Genomic DNA, 17,572 nt, shown 5'->3' on the forward strand with positions numbered 1-17,572 from the left:
TTGAACCGGTATATATTCCTATAGCAGACAGGAGGAACAGACAGTTGAGTCAGTTGCAGATGAACCTGGGGTCTCATTTATAGCGTGGCGTACGCCCAAAACGGGGCTTAAAATGTGTGTACGCCACTTCCTACGCAAAGGTTGTGATTTATAAAAACGCTGCATGATGGCACTGCAGGAGGACTATACACTATTGGAAGAATCAGGAGAAAAAAGAGACTTCAGGGACCATGACGATGACTGGCTAATATGCCGATTTAGATTCCCTAAAGCTGTGCTCTTGGATCTATGTATTGAATTGCCATCAGTCCATCCCGGTCCAAATACAGGTCCTCGCCACTCTGGAGGCAACCGGCTGTTTCCAGAGGGGAAATGTCAGACAGCTAAGTGTTTTTATAAATATTTTTATATAATCTTCAACTTTATCACTAAGGCTTGTTTGGATATAATATATAGTTCTGTTAAATCTTATTATATAGCCTACGTCTGGTATATACGAAGCTGTAATGCCTTCCGTTTTGGACGTATTATTAATAAATGTAGTTATAAATCAGGTTTCCCTACACTGTGCGACAACAGGCTGAAATTATAATGCAATTTGCAGCAATTCCTGAACGTCGGAGAAGTTTTTTGCTTTTTCCCCGTCAGTCGTCATGATTCGGTGTAACAAAAGAACAACTGCCAGTGTCTGATCAGCATTCAGGTGCTTTGCATTGACTATTTATGGTTAAAAATGGGCGTGTTCAGGGCGGGATAAGAGGCTGATCCACGTACGCACACTTGTAGGTAATCTCTGATTTATAAAGGAACATTGCTTACAGGTGTGGTACACACAGTTTTATAAATCTGAATTGTTTTTGGCGTACGCCATTTTGGGCTTTTGAGCGTACGTACATTTATAGTAAGGATCCTACGCAGTTTTATAAATGAGACCCCCTGTTGATTTTCCATCTGGATTAGACTGTGTGCACACACACGCACATACACACACACACACACACACACACACACACACACACACACACACACACACTCTCGTTTCACACACACACCCTCTGTCTCTAACTAGATCAAGGCTACTCAGTGACACCAATCTTTGTTTCCAGTAAACTCAGAATCTATTTATAGACTGTGTGTGAGTGAAAAAAGGGAGGAGAGTGTTTGTGGAAGTTAATGGAGAGACAGAGTTAACCTGCAGCCCTTCCAGGAAGTTTTGTGTATCATTAGCTATCCTGATGAGCCCTGTTAATATGGGTTTGTGATTGGCATGGCAGAGGTCATCTGGTGGTAATGTTTTAATGGATCACAGCAAGGTAAGGCATCTTTTACAGAAATTTATGTTGGCTCTAAACTGAAAACCTCACACATATTCAGAATAACAAAGGGTGTATTTAGGAGATAATCTGAAAGTTCTAATTTAATAGACATATTTTCACATATTTTGCAACAATCTTTGCTACAATGCAGGTGATTCTGTGGACTTTTTAAAATTGTGTTAAAATAATTGATGTGTTTCTACACTGAATATACTTTATGTAATTGGACTTTTTTGTAGATGAAGTTTGTCTGTTTTTTTTTTTAAAAGGTATAAGTTAAAAACTTCTGCTCTGTTAGTTACAACTTTGTGGTGTCACACCAGTCTTTGTTTTCTCAAAGTGAAAGTTCTGGCTTCTAGACTTTGAGGGAATGTTTTGTTGCTGTAGTTGTGGCCTTTTGATTTAAGGAATGTTGACTTGTTACTTCTGATCCTAAAATACAAATGAGCAGAACTGAATGATATATCATTATGATTCAATGTTCCAGCAACACTGTGTGTATGTGGAAGTGAAGGTCAAGCATGTTAACACCATGCCACTGGAGTGCATTGTATAATCCTACAGTAGGACTCCAGACTGCACTGCTGAACTTTAATTTTTCATATAGTTGCACCCAAAATATTTCTGTGTGGCTTTTGGCGTCACAATAATACATTTTAAGCATTATTAGAGTATTATGTCTCACCTGTTATTACCGTATTTGTGCTTGTACGAAATGCACCCTGGTTAGTCACTATATAATGATCCCTTCCAGAACCACATCTTAACTTTAACTGAGAATGTGTGCTAACTGTGTGTTGGTGATGAACACAGCGTTCAGTGGCCTCCTCTTGTCTTTCTATCTGGACACGTTGCAGTGGGACAGCATGTCCAACAGCTATGAAGAGACAGTGGTGATCTCTTCTTAAGCTACTACACCAGTTTTACTGGAACATCCACAGGAAAATATGGATATAAAACAGAGAAAATGATCATGAAAAATAAAACAGAAAATAATAAGACACAGATTCCATAGATAGAGGGCGTATAGATGCTTATTGACTTATCATATTATTGATATCTGAATTATTACTAATATTCCTTATATTAAAGCTGTTGGATTCCACCAAGCAAAGATAATCAGGGCAATGATTTCCCAAATTGATTCCGATTCACAAAGTCCATATTTGATTACATTTCCAATTAGATTCTACATCAGTCAGGTTAGTAAAATCACAGTTCCAATACCAGTTTATCTGGATATAAAAGAGATTTTCAGAGACGATAGAAACAAACAAGAAGCAACCCTCAGCTATTTTTACAATGCACCAGGTTAACGTTTACAATAAGAACTGACCCCAAAAAGTTAGTTTAAAGGACATTTTACTTCTACATCGATGGTGAAAAGATATTAAAAGATTGATAACTGGACTTTATGAATCAATATCAGATCTCTCAAACAAAGATCAATTTTAATTGGAGAAAGGAACATTTGAACTCAGCCCTACAGCTGATCGCAGCTACTCTGTGGAGTTATATATATATAAATATCTTTATTCAAGAGCGCATTCTTTCAATTTGAGAGCATTTCTCACTGATATTACGTTCAGATTTTGTAATAATTTCCCTCAAAACCTTGCTCTCACACTCAAATGGTCACTGCTCGTGCTTGGATTTGCTCTGCTTGTGCTCAAACTTTGTGCTTGGACTCAGATATGTTGTTCTGTGACAGATTTCCTGCTCTCAGCTTTGGCCCTTCTCCTCGCACTCAGCCTGATTCTGCACACTTACAAATCTTCTCTTGGATCTCTCCTGCATGCTTGGATTTTTATGTGTTACAACACTATCAAAATTCCACAACCAATAGAATGCCAGGTGTAGTGTTGACCAATGAAATGATCCCTGCCCCGTTGAGGGTGTGTTCGTTTGTTAGGGGCTAGTTTGTTAGGGGCTAGTTCTGACCCAGAACACAGAGATAACACACAGACAACGTAGAGCAGTTTTAAAAGGTTTAATTAAACAACGTGTACTCAGAGAAACACAGTTGATAGTGTCAGGGCGGGGAAAGCTCCTGGCTGGTCCGAGATAGAGGCGAGCCGACGGGGAAAGAGTCCAGGTGGCTTCGGGACACGAGGGAGACAGGCAGAGATGAGTACACTGGTGGTTTTCCAAAGGTGGAGACTGAGGCTGGATGGTGAGGCTGGGAGCACACAGGCACAGCAAAGAAAGCAGCTGATCAGAGCGGGGACTAGAGAGAGACACAGGGTAAGTATAACCACAGAGAACAAAGGAACAACTAGAGTACTTCTGGGACTTGGAGCCAAGTTACCACATGGGTTGTAGATAACGAACTGGAGCTGAAGGGATGATCAGCCCGGGTTTAAATACTGCTGGGTTGAAGCTGGATGATTAGCTGCAGCTGTGAAGATTGGCTGTGCAGGGTTGAAGCGGCCATGCCCCTTGATCTACTTTCCTCCAGACCACGCCTCCAGCACTGCAAACGGAAAAACACAAACAAACACAGACACACAGGAAAAAGACATCCAAAGCAGGGCGGAGAGAGAGCTGCCCATAACAGTTTTATGTTAGAACATCCGTTGTGGACGGCTCCTCTGTAACCATGGGTCTGTAACCCAAGGTTATTTACCCCCGCCGTCCATCGCTTTATTATTAGTATATGTCAATAATGTGCACAGAATGGTCGACGCTCTTTCACCTGCACCCATCAGGAAACGGGAGAAAGCTTTGAAGTGGGACATATCAAGTTAGGTCCACAACTATGAGGGTGAGTAACATAAATTAAGCACATAGCATATGGCGCTAGCCATAGCTAGCCTAGCTTGATGTCCGTAAACAAATAGCTTTTCTTTATACCGTTAGTTTAGCTAGATAGATTGAACGACATATGACGGACAGTATGTGTGTATTTACAACTGGTATTTAATGACCCCACTTTATATTTTTTCCTCGTTTGGTTAACCTTGTTCCTGGGGATTTAGCTAATTTCAGACATGCTAGAGGCAATACTAAAACCTAAACTGTAATATAACTGAAAGAACACCAGAAACTGGATTGTTTGTGTTTGTTTTTGCATCACTGTTGTGTGTTGTTCATCAGAATTTAGTCTTCATTCCTTCATATAACATTAGTCTGAAAATGATGGATTCATATCACTTTGTATAAAACGTTGTAATGTTGAGTACAATTTTATCACTATAATAAAAACAGATCTAGAAATGATTTGCTCCTTAAATAGCAGTTTTTTTTAATGAACACAAAGCAAACTGAGCAGAAAAGAAACAAGCATTTTGTTTTCTTTTCTTTTCTTCCAGTTAAGGCTGAAGGGCTCGACCAATGCTGCATCATAGCAGCACAGTGTCTTATCACCAACCCCTGAAAGCTAGAAGTCACCCTGCTGCTCCAGATCTACCTACTGTATGACTGACTACAGACTACAACCATCTGCTCCAGCTCTACCTACTGTATGACTTATTACAGACTACAACCATCTGCTCCAGATCTACCTACTGTATGGCTGACTACAGACTACAACCATCTGCTCCAGATCTACCTACTGTATGGCTGACTACAGACTACAACCATCTGCTCCAGATCTACCTACTGTATGACTGACTACAGACTACAACCATCTACTCCAGATCTACCTACTGTATGACTGACTACAGACTACAACCATCTGCTCCATATCTACCTACTGTATGACTTATTACAGACTACAACCATCTGCTCCAGATCTACCTACTGTATGGCTGACTACAGACTACAACCATCTGCTCCAGATCTACCTACTGTATGGCTGGCTACAGACTACAACCATCTACTCCAGATCTACCTACTGTATGACTGGCTACAGACTACAACCATCTGCTCCAGATCTACCTACTGTATGGCTGACTACAGACTACAACCATCTGCTCCAGATCTACCTACTGTATGGCTGACTACAGACTACAACCATCTGCTCCAGATCTACCTACTGTATGACTGGCTACAGACTACAAACATCTGCTCCAGATCTACCTACTGTATGACTGGCTACAGACTACAACCATCTGCTCCAGATCTACCTACTGTATGACTGACTACAGGCTACAACCATCTGCTCCAGATCTACCTACTGTATGACTGACTACAGGCTACAACCATCTGCTCCAGATCTACCTACTGTATGACTGACTACAGGCTACAACCATCTGCTCCAGATCTACCTACTGTATGACTGACTACAGGCTACAACCATCTGCAACATCATCAACGGCTGCACTTAAAGTCTCTTGGGGTCATATGGGACTCGGATGTACTGCATCATACACTATATTATTTTTCTGTTTTGTTATATTAGTAGTCTACAGACAACACTAAGAATCATTACTTAATCACAGTATATATTATTCTGGTGTACACTGTTGACTTGACTCACTGCTATTGATTATATGTCACTTTAGCTTGCTACTACCTCATAACTTTACCTTAATTGCTCTTGTAAAGTTAATTTGTCTTCTACTAGTTGTATATACCTCCTATTTAATTCAGTTATTCTTAACTTGTGTTGCAATACCTGAATTATCCCTCTTGTGAACACAAGGCTTATCTTATCTTTATTTTAGTTCATATCATAACCCTGCTCACAAACTCACCTGTACCTGGGTCATCTGTTTGCCAATATCAATGTTCCTGCTACAGTAAATCCTACAGGCAAAGTGTACTGCTTCACAGGAGTATGAACCATATGCTTTTTAGGTTTTGTGTCAAATATTGTGCAGTTTGTTATGAATTACTCATGTTTTGACAAGGTAAATTAAAGCCGCTTAACAACCTGCAAGTGTCCACTGAAATTTAATTTAATTATTAATTAAATAAATTTAAGATTATTTTTTTTTTTTTTTTTTTATAAATATTACAGAACATGAAAAACCTATTTGCCTTGATAAGAGTTTTAATTTGTTGCAAATATGAACATGGCTTTAATAATCTCTTATTGCTTGGAAAAACTCCAATGATTTAAGAAATATCAGTGATACTTATCATTTATTGAATTGATTGTATATGTGGGCAGACATTACAGGCACCTATTCATGTAAGCAGAGAACACAATAGTTTGTTCTCTCTTTCATCACTTGGATCATGCAGGTGATGGTGCAGAAACAGGTGAAGTCCTTGTAGATCTCTGGCACTTTGAGGACAGACAGATCCAGCAACTCTCCACTGTTGTCTTTGTATAGTGTGCTCCTATTTAAGACAAATTCATAGACATCAACACATAAGATATTAGGTGTACATAGCTTTCTTTAACATCATTACTATCTTGTGGACATCACAGTCATTTTCTCTCCCGGGCCTTGTTGTGCACCCTGTGAATTTAAGCAAGATAAAGAAACGCTAAGTGTATGTAACATGATTTTACAATTAAATTATTATCAGACTTGCCAACGTTCTTGGTTTGTGCCACTGCTGCCTGCCCTCTGCACACAGGTGAGTACAGGGGGAACCAATGGGATTTTGCGTTTGGAGTAATGTACTGACTGGAACAACACAGTAGTGTGGTTGTACAACACTGGTCCATGCACACGGTGCAGCTGTGATGGGGTCCTTCAGCCCCACCTGGAAGAAGGGAAACTGAAACACAATACATACTTGTTCTTTCTGTTCAGTTTGCTTTGTATTGATTTCATTAGGCTAAAAATAAATAACTGCTATTTTAAATAGTGTTTTATTATAGGAGTGAAATTGTACTTACAACTTTCATAGAAAGAAATTTATACAGATATATATGAATGTTATTATTGTTAAAATAAGGTTCTAAGAATTTAGAACAATATCTGAACAGTGATGTAAAAACTGATACAAACAATCCAGTTTCTTTTGTTTTTCAGTTATATTACAGTTTAGGTTTTAATATTGGCTCTAACATCTCTGAAATTAGCCAAATCCCCAGGAACAAGGTTAACCAAACGAGGAAAAATACAAAGTGGGGTCATTAAATACCAGTTGTAAATACACACATACTGTCCGTCATATGTCGTTCAATCTATCTAGCTAAACTACCGGTATAAAGAAAAGCTATTTGTTTACGGACATCAAGCTAGGCTAGCTATGGCTAGCGCCATATGCTATGTGCTTAATTTATGTTACTCACCCTCATAGTTGTGGACCTAACTTGATATGTCCCACTTCAAAGCTTTCTCCCATTTCCTGATGGGTGCAGGTGAAAGAGCGTCGACCATTCTGTGCACATTATTGACATATACTAATAATAAAGCGATGGACGGCGGGGGTAAATAACCTTGGGTTACACACCCATGGTTACAGAGGAGCCGTCCGCAACGGATGTTCTAACATAAAACTAACGCACCCTCAACGGGGCAGGGATCATTTCATTGGTCAACACTACACCTGGCATTCTATTGGTTGTGGAATTTTGATAGTGTTGTAACACATAAAAATCCAAGCATGCAGGAGAGATCCAAGAGGAGAATGGAGAGGGGAATTTGTAAGTGTGCAGAATCAGGCTGAGTGCGAGGAGAAGGGCCAAAGCTGAGAGCAGGAAATCTGTCACAGAACAACATATCTGAGTCCAAGCACAAAGTTTGAGCACAAGCAGAGCAAATCCAAGCACGAGCAGTGACTATTTGAGTGTGAGAGCAAGGTTTTGAGGGAAATTATTACAAAATCTGAACGTAATATCTGTGAGAAACGCTATCAATTCGAAATGCGCTCTTGAAAAAAGATAGGAATATAACTCCATACTACTCTAGATAATGCTTGTGATTCCACCAGTTATCCACTTAATTTGGCAAACTGCTGAAGCCTCATATTAAGTAGTGACCTCCGGTTGGTTTGGAGGAGTCCACCTGGTCTCGGTTGGTCTGGTCTCCGTGGTTCTCGGTTGGTCTGTCGGTAGCTCCAGGCTACTAACTGAGCTTCATTCTGCCTGGCTGGCATTAATGCCACTGTCGCTGGTTGAAAAATCAGCAATATCATGTTGTAGAACAAAGTTATTGTTGCTGTCACAACAATTAACTAAATTAAACATATTACCAAACTAATTTATGTTTCTATGAATGCAGAATCCATTTCATCAAATAGAAATAACCACCAAAAAGAATTCAGCAAGTTAAGAGACTTACACATTTGACTGAAAACGAGTTTAAGGATAGAAGGGTTTTTAGGTGAACTAGAGCCATAAATCAGCAGAATTTAGGCAATGTCTGTAGGTTGGCAAATGTGCCGATCAAACATATATATTCATCATTGACCATGATTATTAACTGGGTATTTTCATGTTTTTCTCATTTGGCTGCTGAATGTTTTACATTGAGCAGTGATGACCCTGCCCCCTGCGCTGGGTGATGTCACAAAAGGCCTACTCATGAAATGCACGGGTACCAAATCTCACTCTAAACTATACGGAAAAAAAGTTGCCAGCCCTGGTTTTTGGCCAGACATTTCCACTAAATATGTTATAATGTTGTTGCATACACACGACCCAGTTCATTAATCAGGGAATTAATAAACTTTAAACAATTTTCCTCCTTTTGACCCCCCACAGTAGATGCCATACAGCCCCTCGTTGGAAATGTGAGACAATAAAAGTTAGAGTTCCATTCTTTTTGTCCAGCCAGGCAGCAGGATGTGCAGGCAGTGCTTTTGTTTAGGCAGACATTTTTAGAAGCCCAGAGAGACAAAACAATGTGTACGACGTCATTACAGGGGAATATGGGATGGGTTGACCCACACACACACACACACACACACACACACACACACACACACACACACACACACACACACACACACACTCACACTCTCCGAAATGCTAAAGAAATGTAATCACCTAAACCGTATAGTTCACTGGACATTTAACTTACTAAGTTATCATGAATGTTGGGGGATTTAGGGCAGGAAGACTCGCAGAAACAAAGAGCAATGTGTGCACAAGCATATTGTGATACATTTCCTGCTCTGCTCTTTTCCACTTTACCTTGTGTGGTCCCTATATTTAGCTCAGTCCAGGGAAACCAACCAACACAGGCAGGAAAGCTAAGTTGGGAAAGAATTGAAGGAAGTCTAGTGGCCATTTAGACAAACAACTCTGACAGTGCGATCAGTGCTGGCTCAACGCGCAGCAGTACTCTGTATGGCTGAGACAGACAGAGTGCTTTGGAATGAGAGAGGCCCTTCTGAAGAAAGAGTTAGAGATAGTAGAGAGCTATGCTGGGATCACTAGCAGTCTGTTGGATCCAGCTGGATTTGGGTTTGGATGTGGATTTGAAGAGACAAAAGGTGGATCTACACACGAACATGTTTAAAAGATGGATGCATGTGCTCTGCTGGTAGATCTTGGCTGTCTCTGATGAAGTAAGGTGCATATGTGGTTGCCTAAATGTTTGAATAGAATCTGCTGTAATGTGAGTTTGAATGTAGTCTAATGTGTGCTGGTTTGGATGACCATCGGATGACTCACCATCAGTGAGCTGTGTATTTGCTTCTCTTGTTAATACCACATATCACTACTGATTCTACTTGTTGTCCTTGGTACAGTATTTCAAACTGCTACATGGCAGTATGTATGTATTGTATGTTGTGTGATGATCACGAGTGAATGTAAGAATATTTCATTCTACACAGCTGCCGTTCAGCATCCAGCAGTAAAACACATCTGTTTTGTTTAATCTTCATAAAAACTAAGGACCAAATACATGTTTAGTGTCTGTGTAGTTTAGCTATGTAGATCTATAGTATTATGGGCTGTAGGTTGGGAACAGAGTCATGTGTGGGAGAGATCAGCTGAAGCAAAATCGGACAGGAGGTGTAGCAACAGAAACACTTTCCTCTCCTTGTCTCCTTTCTTCTTTCTCCTCATCTGTCCTATTCCATCCCTATGCTCCAGCCATATCCATCAAGGTAAAAAAACACTTCATAATTTGCCTATATGAATTATGGTAATGTAGTTATTTTTTAAAAGAAGAGGATTAGGGCCACATGTGGAAGAAATGGATTTGAGTTTGGACATAAAAGTCAGACTTCTGAGATTGAAGTAAATATGTATTTTTTTTAATTAGGATTAAGACACACTTTATTGATCCCACAAGGTGAAAATATAATATATAATATAATCTCAGAATTCTGACTTTAAAGCTATAGTGCGTAGTCTGTCGCCCCCTTGAGGAATTCTAAGTAATGACAACAAAACTGTCGGCGCGTCCACATGATACAAGCCTTCCGTGATTGTGCAAGTAGCCAAGGAGACATGGAGGATTAAAAAAACATGATGGACTCTTTAGAAGAGGTCATTATCTTCACTCGAGCTTCTGCGCAGGAAAGTCTCCAGACACCACAATCTTCTGAACATAGTCATACTGAGAAATCCAGAGAGAGTTGTGTGGAGCTGAGAGTCTTAATTAGTTTTGTAGCAACTCATCTGGCAATGGCTTGAATGTAACAGATGTTCCTAATATAAAAAAGTTATACACTAAAGCTTTAATGTCCAAATCCTGCTCAAATCCATTTCTCATATGTGGCCCTAATCCTCTTCTGTAATTATTCAATGATAGTAAGGGACCGTTTGGTATTTATGGAATGGACCACCAGAGGAAAATAGGGAATGGTCATGTGTTTTCATTCTTTGTTAATGGGAGGGTCATCCAATTTTTTTAGTTTAGGGGGAGGGTCACCCAACTTTTGTTTTCATGAGAAGAGCAAAATTTCAAAGTGGCTTTTTTGGTGCGTATTTATCCATGTAGCTCTCTTCAGTCACCCTGTTTAGTCAGCCAGACCTGTAGCTTAGAGACCGTGGGATTTCTCAAACTGAATAAATCCTGCACGCACTTATAAACACAAAACTGCTAGCTTAATCGTGTTGTAACTAAGACATCTGCTGACAAAATAATGTTATTCATTAGCATGATTGCCGTACGGTTTAGTTCAAAAACACCCAAAACACCGTACAAAAACGTAGCTGACCAGATGCAAGCTTTTATTTTGAAAAGCTGAAACCCGCGCCACGGACAGCACCAGCCGGCAGTCGGGAAGTCATGAGACGGGAGGTATATCCTTTCGGTCCCGGGGATTATTTGTGAAAATGTGCAAACGACAGCCTTTTCAAGGCATTTGAGAAGGAAGGAGTGGTAGCATGCAAGCTCCCAAATTGACGCTCATCTGAGTTTTGGATAATGTTCAGCTTTGGGAGCTTCTATATGCGAAAATATACAATGACTGAGGAAGCCTAGTGACGAGTCCATAGCAACCAGTTTTGAATTACCCAGTGTGCTTTGTTGAATGGTCTCAATGTTTTATTGTTTTATTTCATGTGAATACTAGTTTACTAGAGGAGTAACTTAGTATTTGAAGTAATGCAGTAATGCAGGTTTACTAAGTTTGCATTTAGTTTCCATGCTTATTTTGTTTCCACAACAATGTTAGTGAGTAAATCTACTGAAATGGCCCCCCCACCATAACAGAGGAGTGTGATGCGTCAGATGAGAGGTTTAGTTACATATGTCATGGCTGTAAAAAAACAATGGGAATCTGTAAATCTTTGCCAAGCACGAACCAGTACAATAAATTGTTGGGGAAGGTCATCCATTTTCTCCCAATGATTTTGGAGGGTCATCCAAAATGTATTGCTGGTGAAGGGAGGGTCAGGTCTATTTTGACTAAAGGTCTCAAAACTCCTCCGGTGGCCCCTTAAATAAATAATGAACAGTCCCTAATACCTGTTTTTTTTAACAAGCTGGCTTAGCACACCCACAGCAGCCTAACTGCACCTGTGCAATCGTGTTCAATTAGGCTACATGATTGGATCTGTCCAGATGTTATGTACATACTGTAGGCATATAGTCTTACTTATCTAACTAAATCTCAACTAAACCAATCATGTTGTCACTTCATCACTCTGCTGCAGCCAATAATCAGATTGAAGCCTTTCTATTTTGGACACTTTTTGACTTTTAGTAACACTTTTCATGTCTACAATGCATTATAAATGTGTGTGTGTGTGTGTGTGTGTGTGTGTGTGTGTGTGTGTGTGTGTGTGTGTGTGTGTGTCACACGGCTGCCTGTTGCTGCAGGCTGCTGTGTTTGTCAGCAGGAGGTGAGAGTATAGTGGAACTGTGACAGCCAGCAGCAGATGTGTGTGAGTGGAGGACTGATGCTTGCTGTTACACTGCTGTTCAGGGGGTAAGGGTAATCTAACTGCTTGTTAAATAGAGATTGTGTTGTTTGTGTGATACATATATCTGCTAGTTTGTGTGACATTTAGGGCTGGTTGTTACCTTTCAAGACCAATGGACAAAATAGCAGTTTACACTTTCAGCAAGTAGTTTTTCACTACGGCTTTAGTGTGTGTGTGTGTGTGTGTGTGCGTTTGAGATGTACATGTCAAAGATGGCTGTATATTAACGTCTCTGTCCAACTTTGTTAAATTGGTATTTTGTGAACATTGAACAGATCCTGTGGCAGTGTGTGAGCAGTTGTACGTTTTTGCATGTGTATTGAATGTGCACAAATGTGTTTGTGCACCTACTGTTAGTCTGTCACTGGACTATGCATACAACACACAATGACGCATCTGCAAAGCAGAGGCAGAGACACAGTGAGCCATTGTGGAGGCAGAAAAGCACAAGTCATGCTAAAGGGCACAGCTGACTGTAACATGCACAGCAGAGCTGTGAAACCAAAAGCAAGAGAAACATAAGAATGTCATAATCATATTCACTCTGTGTATATCCCGTAGCAATTGACATATAACACATATATTATATATTATATATATAATGTTTTACACTGTGGGAAGCAGCGTGACGTCCACACAAAATCCAAGAGAGTGCTCTGAAAGTTTCAGAATGGCCTGTTTGTTGTTGGAGAGGCATCGGTATGTCATTCTGTCTGTAGTAAGCAACAAGGAAGCTTTTCTTCCAAATATGGTATGCTCATGAATAGTTAGATGAGCTGCGCGCTGATTGGTTGAGCGAACCACATACACATACATTGGAGACGAGACAGCAGGTCTCATATTTCAGACACTGCAATGTTATACATTGTCTGCTATTTCGTTATTAAATTCACTTCTGAGAGTTTTTTATGCGAGAAATCAACTATATAAAGCTCAAATATGGGCCGTTTTACAAAAATTGTTGGCTAATTGCAAATTTGGTAAGACGTATTTGACTTCAGGAGCTCCAGAGAGTCTGACGAGAAAGCGGGAGCCTACTGGGCTTCATACTCAGGGCAAAGTCACTGTTCCTGGGTTACTGGACTACTGGGGCTCGGGGCTGCCAGCTGCTGGCATAACTATAGTATATTTAGAGTTTGAATTTCGTCACGGCATGTATATCACAGCTACCCTAAGGTCTTACAAAGCTAACACTTTTGTCCAATTTCAATTTAAGGCATTTTTGTGAATTTGAGGGATCTCGTTAGGAGGAGCTGCTAGCTAGGCTATGTGTCCTATTCAATCCTATGGGAAAAGATCGCCGCTACACTTTCGGCATAACTATAGTATATTTACACTTTGAATTTCGTCACGGCATGTATATCACAGCTCCCTAAGGTTTACAAAGCTTAGCTAACACTTTTGTCCAATTTCAATTTAATGCATTTTTGTGAATTTCAGAGTTCTCGTTAGCAGGAGGCAAGCTAGCTCTCATATTTAGAGCTCCATCCAGCTCACTCGCGGACAAGAGGCGTTTATTTCCCTGATTGTTTGTTTAAATAACTCAACACACATATCCTTTATAAGATTAACTGGAACCTGTGATACGAGATTGCGGGTCATTCACTCTCACTCACACACACTGGCCATTTAGCAGGAAGAGGGGAGCTGCAGGCATTTGGTAGTCCACTAACCCAGAAACGGTGACTTGAGCGGGTATGGAGCACCGCGGGCTGTCAGCTGCGACGGAGCTCCATCTAGCTCACAGCGGGCCGAGGTCTGTGAAGGAGGACAGGCCGGGCGACGAGGCAGTAACCCAGGCAGCACCGGCCGCTGAACTCCGACACACAGTCGGACAAAATTTGCAATTAGCCATCAATTTTCGTAAACGGCCCTGATTAACTTCTACAAAGTTGATTTCTCGCATTAAAAAGTCTCAGAAGTGATGAAATGGCAGACGAACAATGTATACAATTTGTGAGATCTGCGCGACCCATTCAGAAGACTGCCTGATCTCAGATCAGTGGTGTAGCCTACGTAAATGTTGGGGCGTGACAAAGATAGAGACTAGAGCCAAATAAGGAGGAAACTCGGTGGTTGGTTGAGATTTGCCCGTTTTCAGAGGCAGTTTCAAATTGTGAGATTTGCAGAGGAAAGAGGTGTCAATGGGATTTTGAGGTTCTATGTATGTCCTATTTACCCGTCGTTATTCAACTATGACAAGGTAAAATCGGTTTTACATTCTATCACCCCTTAAAAAGGTGACATTTAAATCCCACGCACTTCAGATGGCTATGTCAGGTCCAAGACAAGTCCAACACCGATCAGTCAAGATCAAGACCAACAAGCTTGAACGAGTCAGTATGTTTTACTCAAATCTTGTGAGAATGTAATGTGTGATAGGAACAGGCAAGCACTGCTGCTGTAGTCTGGGGGGCTTTCTCCCACACACCAGCACATGCAAGACTTTAAAGTGTGAATGTTTTTGACTGCTGACTTTTAGGTTGCACCCCATCCCTGTCCCAAAACCCCCCTCTTTGCTGCAGTACAGCCTGAAATATAACATTAGCTTTCCTTTCATATCTTTGGGAGCAAGTTTGAACCAGCTGTTTTGCAGCTGCATTTGCATTGCCTATATACCAGCAGGACTGTAGATAAAGCTAACTTTTTCTTTTTTTTCTTTCAATAACAGGTAGATAATTTTAACGTCTGTTCATCAACATAATGATAACGTATGCCAAATGTGTTAACTGTCAACACAACTACAGGGGACCAAACACATTTGTAATTCTGAGGAACTTTTGGGTCACAAGCCCAAGTGCTGAGTAGACAATGGCAAATATTTAAAAGTGTCCTTCAAACTGCAAGTTCATTTCAAACTCTGGCCAATATTTTAATAAGAGCTATTCCAACTTCCATGATTACACTGAAAAAAATGGGAAAGAGCAGGTCTTTGAATTTACACAAATGAATTTAGAATATGCTATACAATTCATTTATATTCCTTACAAGAACATGGTTCAATCATGTAGACTTCAGTTGTTTTTGAAGAATGTTAACTGTATGGATTCCTTTTGCGTTGATTGAAATTGATTGAATTGAACATTTTAAATGATCGAATGTAGGTGGCACTGCCAACACAGTCAAACTGTTTCAACCATGGCTGTATTAATAGAACGTTTCATCGAGGACATCGCCAAAACAAGAATAATGTAAAGAAGAATGTTGAGCATGTGTTGACAGCATGCAGGATTCATTCTACAGCAGCCATGTGTCGTCTCCTACACGAAAAAGTAAGTCAAAATCAATCAAAATGATTTTGTTCATGTTCATAACATTTTTGTACTGCACAAAAGTCCGTTCACTTGTTTGTGCATACAGTTATATAAATATATCGTTTTTCTTAAAACTAAGTTAGCTAATACCATCACTAACTAGTAACTACTTAGTTTAGCATTAATAATTGTGTTTCTCCACTGAATGCCCCTGAAGGTCCTACTCCTAACAACGGTAATTCAAAAATGTAGCTAACGTTAATGGCAGCTGATGAAGAGAAGCCAGTCGGCCTCTTTTTCCCCGAGCTTGACCCTCCACCTCGGGGAGAATGAGTGTTAGTAAAGTGGTTGGGTTTTGTTCGCGACATTTCCATTACATTGAAGCTGTTGTAACGTTACTTTATGTAACAATTAATTGTGTGTGTTGCACGAGACATGACTTTAGACTGGCTATTTGTGGTGGGTATGTGATTATTTTCTTTATTTATATGTCATTATTTAAAATTCGTCAGATTATTTAAACAAGAAAACATCACAAGTTTAATTAGTTAAATTAATCATAGTTACAGCACTATATATCTTCCCACACTCAACTACTGTTGAGTAACATTTTTTTGTCTCTTTGATTTAATATTAATTTATTCGATTCTCAATTGGTCTTATTTACTGGCCTTTTTTTTTAACAGGGCACAGATGAAGACAACGAGGCCATTGAAGACACCACTGTTGGGATTTATGTTCTTGAAGAATATGCTTCAAGTGATGAACCAGAGGACATCGGAATTGTCCTTGAAGGCATCAAGATGTTGCAAGATCTTGATAATGTAGCATTAGCTGTTGCTATGCTGTTTGGAATAATGTATGCACTGAACTTCAGCTACCGTGCTGGCCTTTGTTTTGCCTTTGAGGTAATCCAAAAGATTTTCATGGAACTTGATGGAAGGAAACTTTCCAACAAAGCACTCGCTCTAAAAAACAGGCTCTTCCAGTGAGAGGTTCAGAGAGACTGTGCCGTCAGCCAAAGGGCATAGTTGTCCCTCAAGGCATCGTTGTCCCTAAAGACATCGTTGGTATGGCTGTTCCGTTTGGACTAGTTTTGTTTGTTTGAATTAACTGGATAGGATTTGCATGGAACTGCATGGAAATAACCTTTTGCAAACAAAACAAAAGTTTGCTCTGTAGAAAACAGACTCTTTAGTAAAGACTGAGCTGTCAGCGATAAACCAACAGGCATCTTTGATACTGCTATACCAGATGGACCGCTTTTTCCCTTGTGAAGCCATTATGAAAACAATTTTCAAAAGAGTTTTCAAAAACATTTTTCTCTTTGTTTATTCTTTTTTTTTTACACAGGGTTAATCTTTTTCGTCATTTGTAACTTGTAAACCACTTTGAAAACAGAGTGCACAATTTAAAGAGTAACTTCAGGTTTTTCAACCTGGACCCTATTTCCTATGTTCTTGTTACTGATGGGAACAACAATCTTCGACATTGGTCCAGTATAAAGCGAAATCGCTGCAGTGGGCAGCTGCAAAACAAGCTTCAATGTAAACTATAGGACAATTGCGCACCTTCAATTTATGTCCAAGTGCTGTTTTTGCCGCTGACAGTCTCAGATTAATATTCTAATTGTCGTACATCATTACAGAGATAGACTTTTTTGTTAAAGAGTAAGATCCTTTTGGTTTAACATGAAACCCTAGCCCCGAAATCACCATCACCAAACCCACCAGACTAAAAGTACTGTTTAGGATCTTACTCTTTAACAAAAAGGTCTATCTCTGTAGGGATCCTTTCCATACTGTTGTCAGACACTTAGAATAATAATC

The 17,572-nt window shown here is 39.9% G+C and overlaps 2 protein-coding genes across 6 annotated transcripts in view; one reads left to right on the forward strand and one right to left on the reverse strand.

Annotated features, from left to right (window-relative positions):
• LOC144533806 (protein broad-minded-like) overlaps positions 1-17,572 on the reverse strand; it is a 99,651-nt gene that overhangs the window by 73,696 nt on the left and 8,383 nt on the right. Inside the window, 2 exon segments of the mRNA XM_078275372.1 lie at positions 3,326-3,543; positions 3,765-3,789. Of these exon segments, the coding sequence (XP_078131498.1) occupies positions 3,326-3,543; positions 3,765-3,789 (243 nt within the window).
• Positions 1,189-17,572, forward strand: part of rasgrp3 (RAS guanyl releasing protein 3 (calcium and DAG-regulated)) — a 99,030-nt gene continuing 82,646 nt past the window's right edge. For 3 of the 5 annotated variants that reach the window (XR_013503451.1, XR_013503452.1, XM_078275104.1), the window contains exon 1: positions 1,189-1,313. The gene's annotated coding sequence lies outside the window, so the exon portion shown is untranslated. Of the gene's footprint in view, positions 1,314-9,398; positions 9,675-17,572 lie in introns of those variants that run through there. The other 2 variants (XM_078275105.1, XM_078275106.1) reach the window with 2 other exon arrangements.

This window comes from Sander vitreus, chromosome 18 (assembly GCF_031162955.1).
Source record: "Sander vitreus isolate 19-12246 chromosome 18, sanVit1, whole genome shotgun sequence".
Taxonomy (NCBI): domain Eukaryota; kingdom Metazoa; phylum Chordata; class Actinopteri; order Perciformes; family Percidae; genus Sander; species Sander vitreus.